The 22,330-nt window shown below is 42.1% G+C and overlaps 1 protein-coding gene across 2 annotated transcripts in view; it reads left to right on the forward strand.

The window, feature by feature from the left end:
* aox6 (aldehyde oxidase 6) overlaps positions 1-21,659 on the forward strand; it is a 34,310-nt gene extending 12,651 nt beyond the window's left edge. Inside the window, exons 6-34 of one of the 2 annotated variants that reach the window (XM_085265951.1) lie at positions 4,310-4,371; positions 4,468-4,545; positions 5,360-5,440; positions 5,566-5,710; positions 5,892-5,984; positions 6,119-6,270; positions 8,021-8,114; positions 8,195-8,304; positions 8,455-8,639; positions 8,726-8,888; positions 8,965-9,042; positions 9,127-9,296; positions 11,060-11,186; positions 11,268-11,390; positions 11,566-11,662; positions 11,726-11,850; positions 11,976-12,109; positions 12,435-12,522; positions 13,116-13,202; positions 13,287-13,478; positions 13,561-13,788; positions 14,253-14,348; positions 15,350-15,553; positions 15,624-15,676; positions 15,754-15,868; positions 15,982-16,047; positions 18,116-18,304; positions 18,398-18,565; positions 18,837-21,659. In XM_085265951.1, the coding sequence (XP_085122077.1) occupies positions 4,310-4,371; positions 4,468-4,545; positions 5,360-5,440; positions 5,566-5,710; positions 5,892-5,984; positions 6,119-6,270; positions 8,021-8,114; positions 8,195-8,304; positions 8,455-8,639; positions 8,726-8,888; positions 8,965-9,042; positions 9,127-9,296; positions 11,060-11,186; positions 11,268-11,390; positions 11,566-11,662; positions 11,726-11,850; positions 11,976-12,109; positions 12,435-12,522; positions 13,116-13,202; positions 13,287-13,478; positions 13,561-13,788; positions 14,253-14,348; positions 15,350-15,553; positions 15,624-15,676; positions 15,754-15,868; positions 15,982-16,047; positions 18,116-18,304; positions 18,398-18,565; positions 18,837-18,887 (3,554 nt within the window). In that variant the 3' untranslated portion in view covers positions 18,888-21,659. Of the gene's footprint in view, positions 1-4,309; positions 4,372-4,467; positions 4,546-5,359; positions 5,441-5,565; positions 5,711-5,891; positions 5,985-6,118; positions 6,271-8,020; positions 8,115-8,194; positions 8,305-8,454; positions 8,640-8,725; positions 8,889-8,964; positions 9,043-9,126; positions 9,297-11,059; positions 11,187-11,267; positions 11,391-11,565; positions 11,663-11,725; positions 11,851-11,975; positions 12,110-12,434; positions 12,523-13,115; positions 13,203-13,286; positions 13,479-13,560; positions 13,789-14,252; positions 14,349-15,349; positions 15,554-15,623; positions 15,677-15,753; positions 15,869-15,981; positions 16,048-18,115; positions 18,305-18,397; positions 18,566-18,836 lie in introns of those variants that run through there. The other variant, XR_014890869.1, reaches the window with a different exon arrangement.
* Positions 21,660-22,330: the final 671 nt, after the last annotated feature.

Raw genomic sequence — 22,330 nt, forward strand, 5'->3', positions numbered from 1 at the left:
TGTAACAAGACGAGACACGGGTGAACAAATGGAGGACGATTTAAATGTTGAAGCAGCAGCGACGGAGGTAGAGCTGGTGGAGGAGGAAGAGGAGATGCTTGTTAACAAAAAAATGCATCATCAATCGTTTGGCAACATTTTGGATTCAACAAGGATGATATTGATCAAAAAAATTGTTAAATGTAAACTCTGCAAAAAGACTGTTGCGTCAAGTCAAGGTAACACAACCAACCTCTTCCGCCATGCAGCACAACCATGTGATTCAATTCGAAGACATAAAAAAAGCTCAAAGCGAGAAGAGAGTAGGAGGACCAGCAAAAACGTCTTCCTCCACCAGGCAGCGGTCAATAACCGAAGCATTTGCTAGTACTCAACTATATGAGCGAACTTCAAAAAGATGGCAAGAAATCACAAATGCTATAGGCTACCACATAGCAAAAGACATGGCTCCTATTGCTACAGTGGAACGCAACGGGTTCAGACACTTCATATCTCTTGTCAATTATTTTCATGAACTCCCATCACGAAAATATTTTTCAAAAACTATCATTCCCAGCATGTACAGCACAGAGAGGGAAAAGGTTGCTGCTGAATTGAGATACGTTAAGCACGTTGCAGCCACATCCGATCTCTGGTCCAGCCGTGCAATGGAGCCGTATATTAGTCTCACAGTTCATTACATCGACAACAAATGAGAGCTGCGTACCAGAGTGCTCGAGACGGCCTATTTTCCATCTGATCACACGGGGGAGATGGTTGGACAGGGGTTGAGAGCGATGCTGTCTGCATGGAACATCAGTGAAGAGGACCTTGTTGCTATAACAACTGACAACGGCCCAAATATTGTGAAAGCTGTCAAGCGGGTTTTCAGTTCTGGAGGAAACATTGTGACATGCCTCAGATCCTGCCTGAAACCTGACATGGTCAATATGCTTGTGTTTCTTAGCAAGAACCTGGAGTAAACATCTACAACAGTAGTTTGACTGAACCGCTCAGGATACCAAGTCTGCTGCTGCCCCTTGTTGAAGTGCCCTGTTCAAGCCCTGCCTAATTTTAACTATCAGTGTTCTATTGAAGTTTTTTGCAAACAGCACTATTTAATGTTTTTGTTTAAGAGTTTATAGTTTTCACTAGTCACATGGCAGTGTTTAGTATTTATTATAGTTTTTTCTGTGTTCAATTGACATTTGTGTTTGTGACATTATTTGTTTACAAGTTATAGTACCTCAAGGCCTTAGCAGAGAGGCCTTTGTCCATGATGGCATTACATTTGCACAATCATTGTTTACTTTGTGAATAGCCAATGTGAAACATATTTATTATTAAACTATTTTGTTTACAAGGGATACACATTTTTTTAGAGAGCATGGTTACATATTGTATCCTACACTTTTTATTTTGTTCAGTTAATAAATCTTAACCACTAAAAGTACTTACTACTATTGTCTTCATTTATTTTCAGTGACATTTTACAGTCCTTTAAAGTGGTAATAATATAATTGCAATGAATAGGTCTAGGGGGAATAATATTATCAAAATAACTGGAGGAACTATGCTGCCTGCCACAGCCCCATCAAATGGAAAAAAAATGTTTGTTTTTTGGCACTTGGGGTGGTTATCAACCTCGATAACGATAAATGGACAACTGCTCAATTTATCGTGATATTGATTTTAGGCCATATCGCCCAGCCCTAGTAAGAACTGTGTAGGACATGAATCACTCTGTGTCAGATCCTGAATTCGAAATTTCCACTGAAGTCACAGGTAAGAGGCAAGTGGAACCAAGATCGAGGCCATTTGCTTTTTGAAGTTTGCAAAGACTGCTAAATTGTGCCAGTGGTAGTTCACTCTTTGCAACATAGTACGCTGTTTTAAACTGATTTTCAGGTTTATTTTAAGTATGTAATTTGCAATTACTGCTCAGTATTGCAGACTGAGCAATATGTGCTTCTTTTGTGGTTCGGACTCCTTCTGACATTTCTTTGGAGGTGGAGGAACATCACAGTAATTGCTTAAAGGAGCTTCTTCGACATCTTTAAGAGTTCTAAACAAATGTCTGTCCTCCTCCAGAAAATCTTATGTACGCAAACACGCGTTGCAACTTCTTATCTTGTGCGCGTTTTTTATTTTGACAGCGAATGCGCACCTGCGGACCACTTATGTGCAGCCCTGGTTATTTAGCTCATCATATTGCAGCCACAGAAATTATTTTGTCCATGAAACCATAAAGCTGCACTTTCTTTTTGCCTTATAGTCTGATTTGTCATAACTTTTCCGTTTTGTGGTAAGCTTTTCTTTGGCTGTCACTTCTTCACCCTGACCTGTCTTATTTGGCTCAGCAGAACTAAAATATAAATCCTGCTGCTTTTACACACGCACTGACATAAGCTCGGCGATTCTCTGCGCGATCAACCTCTCACATGTTTAAGCTTGCTGCGGGAGATTTCACTTGTCATGTTTGCATAGTAAGCTAACGATTGATAAGACGATGTCAGAGGAATTGGTGCACAAATTATCATCACTCACAGATCAGTGCTGTCGCTCTCTATACACAGTTCGCACGATTGCAAAGTGAAAGCAAAAAAACAAGCGCAAATTCAAACGCGATTTCAATATGTCACATATTGACAGCGGCTCACCGATGCCAATGAAATAATTACCCAGCTACATTTCCGAAAGAATGCAAAAGCATTGACATATATTTTTCCTTCCTACAATAGCCCGACAGGGCAGGGCAGAGATAGATTTTGGTAGCCCGACTGGAAAAATCGCTAGCTCCGGGACGTCGGGCTAGCGATTTTGCAAACCCTGAGCTGACTTTTGACAAATGCTGGTTGGAGAATGGGACGCCATTCCACATTAGTGTGTGACCAGCATGAGGAGGAGGTGCCAGGCTGCTATCCCTGCGCAAATACTTTTTGTGTAAAGCTTATTTATTTTTAAAAACATTTGAAGATGATTAATTAAAGGCCGGTCGAAGCGGGCACGCTCCGTTTTGCATAACTATTTTCAATCCCGGTAGAATTGCAACCACATAAGCTAGCGGAATAATTTTTTTTCTTTTTTCTTTTTCTTTTTTTTGCATAAAACCGGAGGACTTGCATCTCATGCATTCAGCTTGCGCTAGGTCATTTCCTTCCACATATAGCTTTGCATAAAAAGCACTTGCAGCAACAAAAACATAATATTCCAGAAACACGCTTTGCCGATCCGATCAGCTGTTCAGAACACTTCCTATGCTGGAGTAAATGTTAGCGCGAACTATCACATGTCCGCCATCGACTGCCAAAACCAGAAGTGACGTCATTTTCATGGGAAACATAGTTTTTCCCTACAGGGAATTTAATAAGATTTATTGTTGTTTATAAAAGTCATGTTTGACTTTATGCCTTTCTGTATGGTTCCTGGGATGCTTAGAACTCAAATTGCACTGCTGGAAATGGTTTATTTTGATGCACATGCGGTTTTGTTTTGTTTTTGGTTTTTTTGCAAATTTGCATTATAATAATTATTTTCCTGGAGTATATAAAAATTGGTGTATCTCAAAAATGAAACTATGAAAACACTCAAAATAAATTCCTGTGGTTGGAAACTATTTTGCAACTTTTTGCATTTACAGTTTTGAGGGATAGACCTCTGAAATTTCTCTAACTAGAAATATGTAGAAAAACAAACAAAATAAAACAAAGATGATTCTCAATTTATTTTTTGTAGTTTATTGCACTTTTTTGCAATTTATGTAGTTACTATGGACTTAATACATACATATTTTTGAAATTTGGGATATAACGGTTGTATTGATGTATAGCAACTTGAAATGCTCCCAAAAACACTACAGTGTGTTTATTTAAGAAAAAAAAAAAAAAAAAAAAGTGAGCTCTGGCGGACTTGGTTCTATGGTGGGCCTTTAAAGGGTTAAGTCTTGAGTTGCATCTGCAGGTGTTCTTGAGGCCCTCTCCTCTCCGTGAACGTGGCATTTCGGCTTCATGCCTGGACAGCAAACTAGTTACTCTTAAAAACTTGTGGTGAAAATCTGTGTCAGACCTCACTTGGACATCACAGTTAGGGAAAATGTTTTATACAGTAATATGAGAGAGGGTGGGAAAATTGCATGAGAGCCTTCCTTGTAGTTGATGTATGTTCCTACCCTCATGTGTGATCTGCAGGTAGTGAACAAAGCCAGGTTGCAAAGAGTAGCTGGAGTCGCACGTGTTTTTATAATTCACGGCTTCTTGTTGGGGAAAACTTTGATATGTTTTGATGACATTTATCATCGAAGTAAAATGAACTCACTGTGGCGTTTCTTCAGGTAATCTGTGTCGGTGTACCGGATATCGACCCATTGTGGAAGGCTGCAGGACCTTCTGTCAGGTACACTCTAATTTAGGCAATTTTTTTCACATTTATATAAAAAGAGAGAAATGTGAGAACACGAGTATAAACAAATTGATACGTTGATGCCAACAGGAAGCCAACTGCTGCCAAGCCAATGGTGCTGCAAACTGCTGCCTCAATGGAGAGAAAAATGGTGATGAACCTGAGCAGGTGAACCTGAGTTTTTTGTTTTGTTTGGTTTGTTTGTTTGTTTGTTTGTTTTTTGGGGGGGGGGGGGGGTTCTCTTGTTTTCCTCTCATTTTACTGCTGCTGCTTTTAATGAAGCACATTCTTCTGACCTTTAACTGCTCAATCAAGCCATTAGCTTTGGTGTTGCTGTTCTTTTTATGCACTGCTCTTGAACACCTGATCAACAGTGTAACAGTCAGTTAAACTTCAAGGACATCAGTGTCCATCTTTATGCTGAGGGGACCCTGATTCATCAGAGTACAGGACAAAGCCCGGCTTTGTGTGGCCAGAGTGTGTAGGCAGCTCCTGGACGAAGCATTGATTGGCCTTCACGTTCCTCAGACCAAAAGCCACGTGAGAACCTCAGAGACTTAATGAGTCAGTGCCTCAAACACTGCCACGTGGAGCCACAGACAATTCAGGAGTTCAGTGATGGCCTTGCCTAGGTTTCAGAGGAGATTCAAGATTCTTTGGCACATGCATAGTTATACATGTGACAAAGCATGCAGTGAAATGTATCACGACACGCTGTGCAAAAAGGGAGAGAACATTATATACATGAAGTAAAAATGCTGTACGTTCTGGTTTAGGACCCGCATGACTTGGGGATAGAAGCTCCTCTTGAGTCTTTGTCCTTGCCTGGATGGTGCGGAACCTTCTGCCTGATTGCAGAAGTTGGAACAGATTGTTCCTGATTCACCACAGTCTCTTTGGGAGCATGCTGAGGTTGTCAGGGGTGCATGAGGGCACACGGGGGTTAATCCGGGTTTATTTCTTTCTGTTTTCTTGTCTGCAGGAAAAGCCTCAGCTCTTTGACAAACTGGATCTTCTGCCATTGGATCCAACACAGGAGCTGATCTTCCCTCCAGAGCTGATTGTAAGTCATCAAAGGCAACACGAGGAAGGTCTTTAAAATTCACACTTACATCCTGGTTTGGTGCAGGAGTATCTAAAGCTCCAGTTAAACTATTGATGCTACAGTAATGTCCCTTTTCACTACAGCTGATGGCAGATACAACGAGCCCTCAAACACTCACCTTTCATGGGGAGAGGGTCACCTGGGTGTCTCCGGTTTCTCTGGAGGAGCTGATCCAGCTCAAGGCCAAACATCCCAAAGCTCCCCTGGTCATGGGCAACACCAACATAGGTCAGCAGAAAACACCCTCTGAGGTGTTTCTAACATGATTTAAAGAGTGGAAATGGAGAAAAGATTTTTCTTTGTCATTATTTGATCAAATTCAGGTTTCTAAACAAGATCAATTACTGGTTAGACTCCTGCTTTTATAAAGTGTATCGTTTTAACCCGCTGTATTTGCTTTGTGCTGAAGGTCCAGACATGAAGTTCAAAGGCATCCTACATCCGCTGATCATCTCTCCAACCAGAGTGAAGGGGCTGTTCGAGGTCTCTCAGACGCCACAGGGTGGGTAACCTACACCTTCAGCTGAGGCTCCAGCCTTCTGTTGGTGTTCATGCACAGGCAATGAGTTTATTTTAGGGTGTGCAAGAGGTATTTAAAGGAAAGATAAAGTTGGTTAATGTGCTTCCTCTCTGCAGGTGTTTGGGTGGGAGCGGGCTGCAGTTTGTCTGAGCTTCACTCTGTCTTGGAGAAGCTGGTTCCTCAGTTCCCGGAGGAGAAGACTGAGGTGTTCAGAGCACTGAACCGGCAGCTGGGGAACCTGGGAAGTGTGCAGATCCGAAACGTCGCTGTAAGGAGAAATCGCACATGTGCAATTGATTGTTATTATTTGTGTTTTACTTCATTTCTAGATTTATTTTCCCCCCTCCTCCACATCCTGTTTCCATCGCTTAAATTAACCCTTGCTGTAGCACTAACCAGCCACTGTGAAAGAGTCCCATTTAATTTTAATTACAAAGAGCAAGAATTAAAAGATTCATAGGATTTTGTTTTAACATCATCCTGATGCAGGATCCTCAGTTGATATTTGCTCATATTTATTTGAACATTTAATACATCTTGTTTGAGATGTATTCATATTATTTGTAACTGGCACTGTGGTTTCTTGCTTATGGAACATAGACTTAAGTTTGAATAACGTGGACTGCTGCTTTGTGGACACTGCATCAGTGCTGGTGCGTTCCTCTCACCACATGTTGCATTTTAGCCGAGGGCGAGCAGAAAAGGCTCATTGTTTTTGTGAAATATGAAACTCCCTGATGAAGGCTTGTGTGCAGAAGCCTGTTGGAGTTCATCCAGTTGAGCTTGACTAAAGCATGAGAATGAAGCCATTTTTAAATGATTTTTAAGCCTGTAATAATAATAATAATAATAATAATAATAATAATAATAATAATAATAATAATAATAATAATGGATTGGATTTATATAGCGCTTTTCAAGGCACCCAAAGCGCTTTACAATGCCACTATTCATTCACTCTCACATTCACACACTGGTGGAGGCAGCTACAGTTGTAGCCACAGCTGCCCTGAGGCAGACTGACAGAAGCGAGGCTGCCATATCGCGCCATCGGCCCCTCTGGCCAACACCAGTAGGCAAGTAGGGTAAAGTGTCTTGCCCAAGGACACAACGACCAAGACAGAGAGCCCAGGGATCGAACCGGCAACCTTCCGGTTACAGATGCGATTCCCAACCCCCTGAGCCACGGTCGCCCATGTATGTACCCATCTATCTGTTTTCAATGTCACAGGGCCAACATGTAGACGACCGTTCATGCTCACATTGACATCTTTAGAATCACCAGTTAACCGAACACCGTGCATGTTTTTGGGGCTCTGGGAGGGAGTCGGAGTGAAACCACACAGACTTGGTAAGGACAAGCAAACTCCATGCAGAAAGACCCCCACTGTAGATTCTAATGCAGGACCTTCTTGCTGTGAGGCGATGGTGCAAGTATTGCTTTTTTTTTTTTTTTTTTTTGCTGAGCTGTAGTGCTCTGCACTTATTCCAGAAGGTACTCTGAGCCCGTTGCTCATTTTACAGGGCCGATCTGTAATGGCTGCAGCTGCCGCGCACGGCTGTGACTGGGGTGTCAGGAACCGGTTAACAATAACCAGTCAAACAGTTGCTGCACAACATCAAAAAACCAACACCACATTTAAATTTCCCATAGAACTGAAAGTAAAAAGCTCCTAAGATGTTACGTTTCATGCATCGGTCTAACATTGTTTAAATGGTGCCTGAGTGGCCAAAGCTGAGGGCACAGCTGCTCTCATGCTAGCTCAGCCAGTGAAGGTCTACTGCAGATGATGAGAAATACTACTGCAATATAGTGAACGTTTCCTCATGGGTCAGACGTCATGCAAAAAATCAGCTAGACAAAGAAGAAATATCTTCGCTGTGGGCATGAGGGGGCACTGTAAGACAAAAAGAGGGCTGGCTTCAAAGAAACTAGAACTCAAAGCCTTGAATTAAAACTTAAACTGATTATAATCTCCTCTCGTTTCTGAGTACAAGTTTAATGTGTCTGCATTTAGTCTCTGGGAGGAAACATCGTGAGTGCGTACCCCAACTCGGACCTGAATCCCATTTTGGCTGCCGGCAACTGCAAAGTCAGCGTGATTTCCAGCGGTGAGTCAAAAAAAAAAAAAAAAATATCAAGATGAGTGATGAATAAACAAACTGCAACTTGAACTCTATGAATTCACCAGGAGGAAGACGAGAGGTTCCCCTGAATCAGGACTTCTTCGTGGGATTTGGGAAAGTCATCCTGCAGCCGGAGGAGATTGTCGTCTCCGTTTTCATCCCCTTTTCCAGAAAGGTACACCAACTTTATTCTTTATTTGTAAGAACATGCTGCGTCTCCTCCACACTGGTGACACATATTTTACTGTGTGGCTGTGAGCGTCTGTCATAGATTATGTGCTAAAGAGAAAACGATTACTAGTGCTGCACCTCGTCTCACCTGCAGGGGGAGTTTGTTCAGGCTTTACGCCACGCACCGAGGAAGGAGGCCTCCTTCGCCACCGTGACAGCCGGGATGAGGGTGATGTTCTCAGAGAGCTCCAGAGTGGTTCAGGATGTCAGTATTTACTACGGAGGGATGGGCCCGACCACAGTCAGTGCAGCCAAAACCTGCCAGGCCATCATCAGGAGGTCTCTTTGTTTTCCCCTCAATTTCTGCTCTCTACTTTACTTCATTACTTTCTCACCTTGTGCTGATTTGCTTTTCTTCCCTTCAGGCCGTGGGACGACGAGACCCTCGGCCAAGCCTACGACATCCTTCTGGAAGAGCTGGCCCTCCCTCCTTCAGCTCCAGGAGGGAAGGTGGAGTTTCGTAGGTCTCTGACTCTTAGTCTGCTCTTCAAATTCTACCTGGAGGTCCTGCACAAGCTGAAAGCAATGGTAAAAAGAGATCTACTTTAAAGAAATAGTGCAGGGTAATGTGGTAAATCCAACTGACTTAAATGTGTTTTTACAGAATGTGATCACAGACGAGGTCCCTGAGAAGATACAACCTTTACCCAGAGAGATCCAACCTGGCCTGCAGGAGTTCCAGGTTACAAAATGGCTTTCAGAATGGTTTAACTCAAAAACAGATGTGCTTTCTTCATAAACACGACTACTTCCTCTTCCTCATCAGCCTGTCTCAAAGGACCAGAGTAACCACGATGCAGTAGGGCGTCCCATGATGCATCGGTCCGCCATCAGCCAGGCCACAGGCGAGGCTGTGTACTGCGATGACCTCCCAAAGATAGAGGGCGAGCTCTTCCTCATGGTGGTCACCAGCTCCCGACCACACGCTAAGATCACGTAAGCACCAAATGGCAACGCCAACAAGGAAAAGCCAAAAACTACAGTTCCTCTAATGGCCACAGGAGGTGTCTTGTTCATGATCACAAGTAATTATGGTCCCTTCACACAGGCAGCACTAAAAAGCAGATTCTTCTGTTGCTTGCACTGCATAATAGGTTTCCTGCTGTGTCAGCAGGACTTCCACAGGGCTGTGGACTGACATACATTTGCGCGAACAATAGAAATGCAAAATAATGGATGCATACAGGAAACATGAAGACCATGATCAGCTGCAGGAAGTGACAGGAAAGGCAGAGCAATGCAGCCAGATGGACACAGATTTGCTTAACCTTTAAAACGTTAGCCTTAAAACATGGCTTCCACATCAGCAATGCAAAGCTATCTAAAAACCTGTATTCTATCCAAAGACCACCAGATGGCGATAGCTGAGCGATGACCTCTAGGTTTTGTTGTGTGTGTGCTCCTGGTCATGCTTTGTTTCCAAAGACAGATGGTGTCACTAACAAAAAGACAGACAGCAGATCTGGCGATGTTAATACTTTCATTGGGAGTCACTGAGATTACAAGGCAGTGCATCAGGGGGCCAGATGATGGTTTGCACATATGCAGAGGAGGGATGGTGGATATTCTGGACATGGGATGTTAAAGAAAATCATGCCTGTGCAGTTATGAAGGAGTAAAGTTACATTTTGTCTCTGGCTGTAAAGATGTTTAATTCTGCTGTAAAGTCAGGCATTTTAACATGGGACTCTATGGCGACTGACTCATGCTTGGAGTCCGCCTCAAGTGGTCACTAGAGGAACTGCAGTGTTTGGCGCATTATTGTTGGTTTCACTTTTGCAATCAACATTAGGGTTGGGCGATATGTAAAAAAAAAAAAAAAAAAAAAAATTCCAACCGGCAATTGTGAGTCCAGCAATCGTGGGCGATATATTCGCGTATGCGCAGACTTTTTGATGGGCGGAGCAATGTAATCATGCATGGTCATCACGATTAAATTTTTTTTAAACACACTCGACCCATCTGGAGCACAGAACGGACGAACTCCCAAAATGCATTGACGGAGACATTTCAGGGATTTTGAGTCAGTCTGCGCTCCAGCTGGCTTAATTGTTAATCGCGTCAAGTCGTGTTAATTCGTAAAAAAAAACACTAAAGAAAAAAGTTGCCAATGTTTTTTTTTTTTTTTGTTTGTTTTGTTTTTTTTTTGGGGGGGGGGGTGTTTGGGCCAGATGAAAAAGGATGTAATCAAAGCAGTGTGCTGCTTGTGCAGACGTATAGTGCGAGCAAAGCACTCAAACACGACTAACTTACATGAGTATGTACGTGTCCACCATCCGGCTGAGTATGCTTGGCTATCACCAGCTTCTGCAGCTCCATCAACAAGCATTTGGGCGCACTCTGAAGAGGGTGCAGTGGCTCGCAGTTGAAAGAGGGTGCTTTTAAAAAAAAATACACAAATTTTTATTTTTTTGGGGGGGGGGTTCTGTTGACTGCTTCTATTAGCTCCATCATTCTTAGCAAACTCACTCATGGGCAAATAAATCACCCTGGTAAACTTCTCAAACACGACTAACTTGCATGAGCGTTTGGACTAATGTTCATCCAATCGCCCCACCCTAGTCAACATAGACAAACTTCACTTTGGAGCTTTTGAGTTTCATTATCTTTAAATAACGAGCTTTAGTGCATTTACATTAGGAAAAAGAGGCTCTTTCTGGTGTTTTCATGCTGATATTTTGATGTTTGCTGTCTGACAGAGGGCTGGATGTGAGCGAAGCCCTACAGCTTCCCGGCGTTGTCGACGTCATCACAACCAAAGACATTCCCGGGAAGAAAGTCCGCACATTTTGCGGCTATAATGAGGAGCTGCTTGCCGAGAGCGAGGTAGAGCCTTCTGCGCACCCGCTGCTCTTTACTCACATTTAAACACTAATGAGGAAATTACGACACTCACCATATCTGCAGGTGTCGTGCATCGGTCAGATGATATGTGCGGTGGTCGCCGACACAAAGGCGCACGCCAAACGAGGAGCAGCAGCTGTAAAGATCAGCTATGAAGACCTGCCCGATCCCATTTTCACCATCGAGGTTTGACTTTTTACCCTTTGAGCATCTGCATCATGGGGAATACTATAGTTTGAGTAGTAAAACTGTTTCTGTTCCTTTACATCGGGGTGTTTTGCTCTGTTTTTTGATAATTCACTGGAGAAAATGCTAAAAGTGCAGATGGGTAAACTTTTCAACGTCACACTTTTTGTGACAGGAAGCCGTCGAGAAGTCATCTTACTTTGAACCACGACGTTTGCTTCAGAGGGGAGATGTGACTGAAGCCTTTAAAACTGTCGACAAGGTTTATGAAGGTAAAAGTTGTTTGAGAACAACGTCTGCTTTTTCTTTTTAAACTCTGCATGTTTTCTCCTCAGGGGAGATTCGAATTGGAGGCCAGGAGCATTTCTACATGGAGACGCAGAGCATGCTGGTGGTTCCCGTCGGCGAGGAGATGGAGTTCAATGTTTACATCTCCACTCAGTGGCCAACTTTGATTCAGGTAAACGGAGCAGGTGTGTGTCAGTGAACCTGAGAGTTACTCAGTGAGTAATGGCTCACCAGTGCTCACATGTTGAACATAAAAGACAAGTCAGAGCTGCAGGTGGGTTGGATCTCTCTGTGCAGGATGCTGTTGCCGAGACATTGAACATCGCATCCAACAGAGTCACTTGTCATGTCAAAAGAGTGGGCGGAGCCTTTGGAGGGAAGGTCACCAGAACCTCAGTTTTGGCTTCTATCACCTCGGTGGCTGCTTGGAAGTGAGTCCAAAGGATTAGCAAGTCTTTCACACAGGCTGGTCGGTAACCTCCAAGCCACAAATATCTGACAGAGGCCGTTCACTTTCAAAGTAAAAGGTCTACGTTACCAAAGCAATTGCAAGTAGGTTTTTGTTTCAGCACCATCTCTGTAGCCACTGGCCAACTAGTGGGGAATACAGCAATTTCCTTAACAGCTGGCAGTTGCTAAGGGTCGCTTACCTTCACTCTCTGGACCTGTGTTACTGAGGCCTGAAGAGACATTAATAAAGAAAAAGAAGCTGGAAAGTTCTTACATTTTGTTTTCTTTTATTATAACTGTTTAAAGGACCAATCGTGCCGTCCGCTGTGTCCTGGAGCGCGGCGAGGACATGCTCATTACAGGAGGCCGACATCCCACCCTGGGAAAATATAAGGTACAACCAAGCGCACAGGATATACCTTCTAATTTTTTAGGTGTTGCCCACTGTTTTGATTTTATTTTATTTATTTAGTTTTTAAGAAAATTACTTTTGAATTTCAAATATACTTGGTATCGTTATTTATTGGTTAGGATTCTGAGTGTTTTGTGTGAGGGGAGCCTTCCAGCGCTTTAATTATTCAAACAGTGTGATGTAAGACAGAACCAAGGTGCAGCAGAGTCTGCAGAGAGGTTTGTGTTTGTCTCTCAGCTGTAAAGGCTGATGTGGTATTGTCTGCACTCTACCGAGCAGGCGTGAAACGTGGATGCCTAAGTTTGTGACTCCAGTAACTCAAAGAAGCGATGTAGGAGTTTTAAATCAATACCATAGGTGTATCTACTAGGAGGTTGAGCGGTAGCTCCAGTATTTTTTGTAAAGAGTTGTCTTACATTTCTTACTTTCTTGGTGGTTTACAAATGTGGGCTTTAAAGGATTTCATCTTCAGTTTTGAAAGGTTGTGACCAAAAGAGCTTTAAACTTTTTAGTTTTAAAGGCGTTGTTGACTTGTGTTCGTCATCATCCTGGGAGTTGACTGCTGTTTGTTTCAGGTGGGTTTCATGAATGATGGGAAGATTGTTGCTGCAGATTTCCAGTTCTTTGCCAACAGTGGCAACACTGTAGATGAGTCTCCCTTGGTAAGTGGAAAAAGGAAATGCTACTGGAGATAAATGTAAGTGAAACGCCAAAGAACGTAAGAGTGGATTTTGTGGTGTTTGCAGGTTGCTGAGAAGATGGTCCTCCACATGGACACCGCGTACAACATCCCCAATCTGCGAGGTCGCGGCACCGCATGCAAGACCAACCTGCCATCAAACACTGCCTTCAGGGGCTTTGGGGTGCCCCAGGGCCTGCTGATCGTGGAGAACATGATCAACGACGTTGCCATGGTGTTGGGATGCCCCGCCGACAAGGTTCCGCCCCAACCTCTCCTGCCACGAGCTCGACCGGGTTTACAAAACAGCATCTAATTAAATGTTTAAAATCCTTCATCAGATTCGGGAGATGAACATGTACAGGGGCCCTTCGACCACCCACTACAAGTTTGAGTTCAACCCCGAGAACTTGCTGCGCTGCTGGGAAGAGTGCAAGCGCCGGTCTGACTACAGTGCCCGCCGTGGCGCCATCGAGCAGTTTAACGAGCAGAACCGCTGGAAGAAGAGGGGGATTTCCATCATCCCCATCAAATATGGCATCGCCTTTTCAGATGGCTTCCTTAATCAGGTCTGATCTTATTCTGTCCCCGCAGGCTTGGAGTTTCCTGAGTTTTGTGCTCATGTTCACAAGTTTTTGCTGATGTGAAAGTCAGCAAAAACTTTGCCTTCATTGTTGGCGCCATACAAAAAGAAGCCATATCTAGTAATAGATCATGCAAAAGGGCATGGAGAGAGCTGCACAACACTGCATGACACCCTGTGATGTCACAATGACTCCGTGAAGTCTTGCAGAATGACACACTGCAAGAATATATCTTAGATTTTTACAGCTTACAGAAGCCAAAGAGCCAATTCTGCTCAAGTCCTGTGTGTAAAGACAAGAGCCTGTTTCAGGGTCTTTATGTTTGTGTTTTTTGTGTTTTTTTTTTTTTTTCTTTGTAGTTGTTACTGCTGTGGCTGCGCGACTGCAGGTTGCATGCAGTCAGCTCAGTAGCCGCTTGCTTCTGTTTAGTTCAGTTTTGTTTGTGGCAGGCTGCAGCTTTGGTCCACATCTACAAAGACGGTTCGGTTCTGGTGAGTCACGGTGGGACGGAGATGGGTCAGGGAGTCCACACGAAAATGCAGCAGGTACTGTGTGAAGCACCTCACTGGAAACGACAAAAAAATGTGTATATAACAAAATATCATGTATTTGTGTATTTAAAAAAAAAAAAAAAAAAATGCACTCCAAAAGGTTAACTTAAATTAATTAGTGTTAATGTATGCATGTAAAAATCTTATAAATATAATAAGAAACACATGTTGAGCTATATAAATGTACAATGTAAATATATAAATGGAGTACATGGGGAAAAAAATAGCACGTCGAGATGTATAAATTAGGAATATGTTAAAAATAGTTAAATAATAAAATCATTTTGTGCATCAAAATCAAGAAATAAGCATAAAAAGACTTAAAGAATCACACGATAAATGCATTTATTTTAATGCTATTTAAAAGATAAGAAGACAATTGTTGGGTGGATTAAAACAACAACAGCTTAACGGTATTGCTGCATATTGCATTAGAGCCTTCCAGTTTAATGTTTAACACCATTATATTTGGATAATCTGCGTGAGATAACTGTAGCACTGAAAACATGTGAAGGCAGCACACTGGTGAAGCGGTAGACACGATTTTTATTTTTACCTGCTTACAAAGGTTTACCTCCCGTTATGCTCGCTTCCACCATCGTTTTGCCACAAATGCAAAAAGGGCACCAATTCTAATTTATCCGCCACTGAAAATAGTTCCCGAGAGTTGCACTGTTTGAGGTGCAAATTTCACCGGCCAGGTCGCACCACGGGACATCTGTGGCTGCAATGAGCAGGTGTTAATTATTAGCTTATGTATCAGAAATGTTCAGTAAACTATTTTTGGCTTTTGGGGGGGTTTGGTTGTAGTTTTGAGACATTTGCAGATATTGACGTTAAGAGGATGAACATTAAAAATACTGTAAAGTTTGTGTCACTGCTGTTTTCGTTTTGTTGGTCTGTCTTTGGCCAGATTTGTGCTTCAGTATTATTACAAAAAAGCAGAAAAACACCAGATTTATGCCTTTCGGGGTCTGGCTTTTTCTGTTTGTTAGATTGCGAGCCGGGAGCTTCACATCCCGCCCTCAAAGATCTACATCAGTGAAACCAGCACCAACACCGTTCCCAACACTTGCCCATCTGCTGCGTCCTTTGGTACCGATGCTAACGGCATGGCGGTCAAAGATGCCTGCCAGATTCTGTACCAGCGACTGGAGCCAATCAGAAAGAAGAACCCCAAAGGAACCTGGGAGAGCTGGGTACGAAAATCCTTGAATGATGTTGTTAGATTTGGAGCATTTAAATAACATAACTTTTCTTTGAACGCAGGCCAATAAAGCATTTATGGAGAAGATCAGTTTGTCAGCGACTGGATTTTACAAGTATGATAGAAATCTCCCCCCACACCCATAATGGATGAAGTAGCAGTAAGTGACTGTATCTTCCTGTTTTTCCTCAGAGGTCCTGACCTTTACGTCGACTGGGACAAGATGGAGGGCCAGCCTTATGCTTACTACACCTACGGAGTGAGCTGCTCCGAGGTGGAGCTGGATTGCCTCACCGGAGAATACAGGGTCTGTCTGAACGGTCTCGACTCTGAATGCCACTTGCTGCAAACAGAAGGAATATTGCCAGAAAATAAAGGAATCCTTTTTTAGTTTTCTTTTCATGTTTGTGCTTCTTGCAGACGTTGAGGACTGACATCGTAGTGGATATCGGCAAAAGTGTGAACCCATCTGTGGACATGGGCCAGGTCAGACCTACGGCCATTTTACATCTTTGCATGACTGCCTGGCAGTTGTTTCAGTGTCATTAACCAACACAATGTAAACAGCATGAAAAAGACTGGAGCCCGAATTTGTGTTCTTGAGAAATAGTTCTCTGGGCTTTCTGAAGGTCTGCCAGAGCAGTAAAATCATACCTGCACAGAAAAACACACAGTGGAGCACTATCAGTCATGGATTGGCCTCCCCAGAGCTCGGACCTCAACATTATTGAAGCAGTGTGGGATCATGTTGACAGAGAACATAACAAAAGGCAGAAACATCCAAAGAAGAGCTTTGAATGTCCTTCAAGAAGCCTGGAGAACTATTCCTGAAGACTACTTAAAGACTAGGGCTGAGTATCGTCACTGATTTCTAGAATCGATTCGATTCCGATTCAAAAGGTCCTGAATCGATTCGATTCAGTTTGATTTGAATCTGGGAAATTTTGCCTCAGACAGTCAGAAATATTATAATTCAGATCAGTACATTTACATATTTTTGTATCTATAAAAAGGAAGCTGACACTCGCAAGACTTTATCAAAGGTGTGAGCGTCACAGCAGAGGCCTTTGTGTCAAAGTAGCTGAAGATAAAACACAGAAAAACATGAGGGCGATTTTCCTGGCCTGGGATTTTATAAAAATATTCTGCAGTACATCAAAAACGAAAGAAAACCATTAATCAGCTTATGAACATTACCTCTGAAGTTACAGTGGTTTTATTAGAGACACGGCTGAGCGTTTTGCATTTTGTATAATTTTACAAAGTTTAAATCTGTTCAGTATAGAACAGCAGAAATTAGGTTTTCTTTTTGGAAGTGAGTAAAAGGAAAAGAAAAAAAACATCGGCCGACAGCGCTGTAAACAACAGTCTTGTGCGTAACAAGCAAGCGAATAATGCAGAAAACAGATTTCAGGGATAGACGGGAAACTGTTCTTGAAGTACAGAGAGAGAGAGAGAGCTGTGCATGAAGTGTGGGTTGTTTTTTTTTTTTTTGTTTTTTTGTTTGTTTGGTTTTTTTTTTTTTTGTTGTTTTTTTGTGGTGGATGCAAAGTCAGAGGGAATTCAAAACTATGTTTATGTGAAGCTTAGTTTGGATCTTCTTTTGCTGCTGGTTCAGTCAATATTGTTTGGAGAGAGATCAAACTAACAGCTTTAGAATCGGCGTAAACACAAAGCGCGGACCCGCCAAAACATCAGAATCAGCGAGCTGTCGGCTTTCAGCCCCGACCGTGTCCGTGCCATCGGTGAGAAAGCCACATCTCACTGATTTTGATCCGCGGGTCCGCGCTTTGTGTTTACGTCTTTGTGCAGAACCCGTGTAGCTGCTCTCATTTACCGTTTTAAATGTTTGGTGGTTGTCAAAATTTTGTGACGTTTCACCTGAGATTCTGGAATTTTGGGCAAAATACATTTGTATAAAACAATCGATTCAGGATTTTAATGAATTGATATCACGTTATCCAAGCCAGAATCCATCATTAAAACCCACCCTTATTAAAGACACGACAAAGCTAAGAGAGTTCAGAATGTGCTGAAGAATAAAGGTGGTCACACCAAATAAGTAATTCAGTTCAAATTATTATATAGTGCCAAATCAGAACAGCAATCCCCTCAAGGTGCTTTATATTGTAAGATAAAGACCCTACAATAATGCATTGAAACCCTCAGCAATCAAACAACCCACTGTGGGTAAGCACTTGGTGTAAATGGAAAAGAAAAGACTTGCTTTTTAACAGGGAGAAAACTCTGGCAGAACCAGGTTCGCAGAGGGCTGTCTGCAACCAAACCATGGCAATTTTAATCATTTAAAAAGGGGGAACCAGAGGTCCAGAGCCAAAAGTTACCTGAGCTGACCTTCAGGTTTGTTAGAACTGTTCAAACCCCCCCAGTCGATATGTATACTCAAGCCCGTTTGCACGGTTCAGTAAGTGGCTGCACCCATTTCACCCAGTGTTTTAAAACCTGAACAGCTGAATTTAGTTAAGTAAAAAAACAACTTTTAGCAGAGCGTAGTAATTAACGTCTCTCTCCTTGATTTCTTCCCTTCTCTCAGATTGAGGGAGCGTTCATGCAGGGTTTGGGTCTCTACACTCTGGAGGAGCTGAAGTTTTCTCCCTTCGGGCTGCTGTACACTCGAGGACCGTCTCAGTACAAGATCCCGGCGGTCTGCGATGTGCCGCTGCAGTTTAACGTCTACCTGCTGCCCGACTCTGACAACCCCTACGCCATCTACTCTTCAAAGGTCAGACACAAGGAGGAAGATTACTTCCAAACACCTCAGTCTTTTAGTTTTCTATTGTACTTGGTGCGTTGCTGATTTTTGTCTCCTGTGCAGGGTATTGGAGAACCCACCCTCTTCTTGGGCAGTTCGGTGTTCTTCGCCATCAAAGACGCCGTGGCTGCTGCTCGCTCCGATTCTGGTTTGAAGGGACCCTTTTCTCTAAACTCCCCTGCAACACCAGAGAGGGCCTGCTTAGCCTCTGCCTCCCCATTCACTCAGAAGGTAACTACACATGTCAGCTACACAATCTGGAGTTCGCCTAAACGGGACAGTTTGTAAACTTCAGGTCCTGTAACTGTAAATTTATGCTTACAGACAGGAAAGGTCGAGGAGTTCAGCTGTCACATAAACTTTAAGCACATTCTGCTCATATTAATGAGAGGCCACTGTGAGTGATGGCAGGAAGCTCATACCTGTGGGAATGATGATGGTGTGCAGAACTGTTTTGAAGACCAAAACTTTACACATTAATTCCTATTCTTTTTGTTTCCAGGTTCCAGCCAGCAAACCAGGGTCTTTCAAGCCGTGGGCCTTGGACATCTGAGACTGAATCAAACTAAAGATTTTAAACTAATCATTTTTAGCTAATATCAGGTGAAATTCACTTAGAGTAGCAAAAAATACCAGCCGCGGGGCAAAGGTGCTTTTAATCCACTTCAGTGTTTAACACCTTTACAGATTTTATTGTATCATTGAATTTAAGATTTCAGAAGCTAAACACAAATCACTGCGATGCACACGTCACACCTACCCACTGAGTCAAATACACACGGTTAACGCTGTTGTGCAGTCAAATTTCCTTTGATTTAAGACTGCATGTTTCACTTGCACAGAATCTGTCACAGAGTCCGATGATCATTTCTCTTCTTTTTCTTTTTTTGTGGTGGTCCACCACATGCACAGTGCAGTTAGTTTTTAATCTTTTATAGATATCTTTTTTTAGTTATTCTGTTACCAAATGTAACCAGAATTGTGGCCACTCGAGTGGGTTTCAGCCCGCAGACGTGTTCCTCATTTTTATTAATTTTAAACACAAAGAATCAACATTGTGATTGAATTAGATTTATTCTGTGTTATGGGAAATGCTCTGCCAATCAAAAATATACGTGAATGAGGTCGCTTTCTTGTTACCCGGAAGCATATCGCGCAGAGGAACGCGCACTCAAAAAAGGATCCCAACAAATTGGCGCTTTTGCGAATACGTTTGCTGATAGTAACACCATGTGATTCAGCTAATAACACAGGGATTTCATCATTTGTGAAGCCAGGCTGAAAACACTCAGCAATCTGTGCATTCACGACTGGATGTAATACCGGTAGCTTAGCTGTAGCATTTGTAGCTGAGGGCTTCAGCTTCCGGGTAACAAGGAAATGACGTCATTCACGTAGATTACTGATTGGCAGCGCTAACTCGAAATTTCGAGTTGCTTTTCTCAGAATATTGAGTTAATAAATCGGAATTTTGAGAAAATAACTCGGAATTTTGAGTTATGGATCTTTTTTTTTTTTTTTTTTTTTTTTTTTTAAGTGGCGGAAACAGGCTTCCATAAATGTGAGACAATCGTCCACTTGATCTTTGGTTTTGTCTGAAGGCATTGATTTGTTTTGTGCTTGAATGCTTGATTTAGAAGGGAAAACATAAATTATGTTTAATAAAGCAAAGAAAATCCACCTTTTGTCTCTGTAAAACTAAGGATGAACTCAAAGTCACTTTAGAGACTAAGGCCATGCTGACTGGTACACGAGGATGATCACACCACAAGGATGATCTTCACTGGCTACAGCTGTTGTGCTGCTCATTAAAAGAAATGCCTAATCAGCCACTCACATGGCAGCAACTCTGCATGTTTAGGGACGTAGATGTGGTCAAGACGACCTGCTGGACTCCAAACAGAGCATCAGAATGGAGAAAAAATGTGATATAAGTGGCTTTGACTGTGGTGTGGTGGTTCTGCATATTTGAGCAGCTGCTGCTCTGCTCTTCCACACAACCATTGTAAACCTATCATAAATACAAATACTTTTTTTCTCTTTTCTTTCTTAAATTCTGCCATATTTGCCTATAACTAAAATATTTCTGTATATCAGGCAAATAACAAACTGAAGTCATGTTATATTACTAAAGTTTACCTGGCACAGTGTGAGAAATTAGTGAAGCACAACATTCAACCTCTAAGAAAATGATTTTCTTTAGGAATGTAGATAAATGACTGTAATTTGGCATCTTATTAGTTTTTATAAAAGTAAATTAAAAAATTTTTTTTAGGGTGAAGTATTTCAATTAAAGAGCTTACAGAATAACATTTGTAATGGATTACTCACTACAGACGCTCTAACTGGGTTACTGGATTATTTGAAGGCAAAACTTTTATGTAACACAGACACTTGTGATTTATCGGAACAATACAACGGTTTTTTTTTGTTTTGTTTTTTGTCTTTGGCTGAAACTTAATTAGAACAGCAGAATTTGTGTGCGTGCGTGTGTGTGTGTGTGCGCGCGCGCGCATCAAAGCTGGAAGTAGCAACTGCACTATCCTCGGGTGATTTCTGAATTCTGCATTTTGACGCTTTTTGTTTGCTGCCATCCTGTGTTTTGTTTGTTTTTCTGCACTAGAAAACACTGCATTTGGGTGATACTTTATTCAGCAGTTAGCTAGCTAGTTGGTAAGTTGCATCCATAAGCTGTACAGTATTACTTGTACAGTAATTGAATTTCATTCACCAACACTGCGTGATGGTGTTTGCCTCACAGCAAGTTGGATTATTTCTTTGATAATTATGTTAAAAAGGCTCAAATATGGCTGAATTGGCAACACAAAGGCTCGTTTCACCCTGTACCCAAAACACATCCTCATGATTCCCAAGACCTTTGGGAAAACATCCCGTGGACTGACTAGGCAAAAGCTGAACTTTTCTGGAAGGTTTGAGTCCCATTACATCAGACATAAAACAACTTCACAGCAACAGTGTGATGGTCTGGGGCTGCTCTGCTGCTTCAGGATGAGTTGCTGTAATTGATGGAACCATGAATTCTGCTCTCTACTAGAAAATCCTGAATGAGAATGTCTGAGCATTAGTTCATGCCCTGAAGATCAAGAGCACTTGAGTTCTGCAGCAGGACAATGATCAGAAACACACCAGTGCAAAAGTAAAAAATAAAAATCGAGGTTTTGGTGTGATCGGACACTGATAAAGGGAAAAATGTTAGAATATGTAGGGAACATGAAAGGGAATGTAATTTCACCTGGAAATATCAATCATATGTTTATTGTGTGCATATATGTATATGATAAATTAATAAATGAACCTATATGTAGTGTGTTTGGGTCTGTGAGCTATTTTCACTGTTTACCAAAAGGAAATTAGTTTCTTTTTTTATTTTAGCCACAGAATACTTCCCTTTGGGTGATTTTCCATGAAGAACAAATCGACTAACACATTTTCAGAGACTTCAAGCCTTATGCATTTATATCACACAGGTGGTGTTCATGCCATAAAGGTATGGAGGTACTTTTTCCCTTCACTCTGTCCTCTCCCTGCATGGCCTGCTGTTCGTTTGTGCTCCAGCATCCCGGCACATTTTACCCTATGTGTAGTAAGTGAAAAAATTGGAACTTTCTACCAGTTAGGTTTTTTAATCTATTATCTAATTATTTCGGCATAGCATGAATGGCCATGTGGGAGATCGTTATCAGTAAACATAAAGCTTATGAAACATAAAACTTTACACCTTCGTTCATGTTTTCCAGTGCTGTTAATTAGGTCCCAAATTGGAGTCTGATGGGCCGATTTTGGCCCTTAGGTCTTATGTTTGACATCTCTGCTATACAGGGATAAAGTGCAAGAAATGCATATCCAGACTGTTTATGTTGTATAGACTGACATAAATCTGCTCCTAATCAAGTTCATTTATATTTTTTCAAGATAAACATGTTTTTTTTTTCACTCACATCTGTTATTCAGTTACATTTTATCACAAAAAATAAG

Source organism: Mchenga conophoros, linkage group LG23 (genome assembly GCF_057382185.1).
Source record: "Mchenga conophoros isolate Kocher_MC1m ecotype Shallow Benthic linkage group LG23, M_conophoros_male_GT1.1, whole genome shotgun sequence".
NCBI lineage: Eukaryota > Metazoa > Chordata > Actinopteri > Cichliformes > Cichlidae > Mchenga > Mchenga conophoros.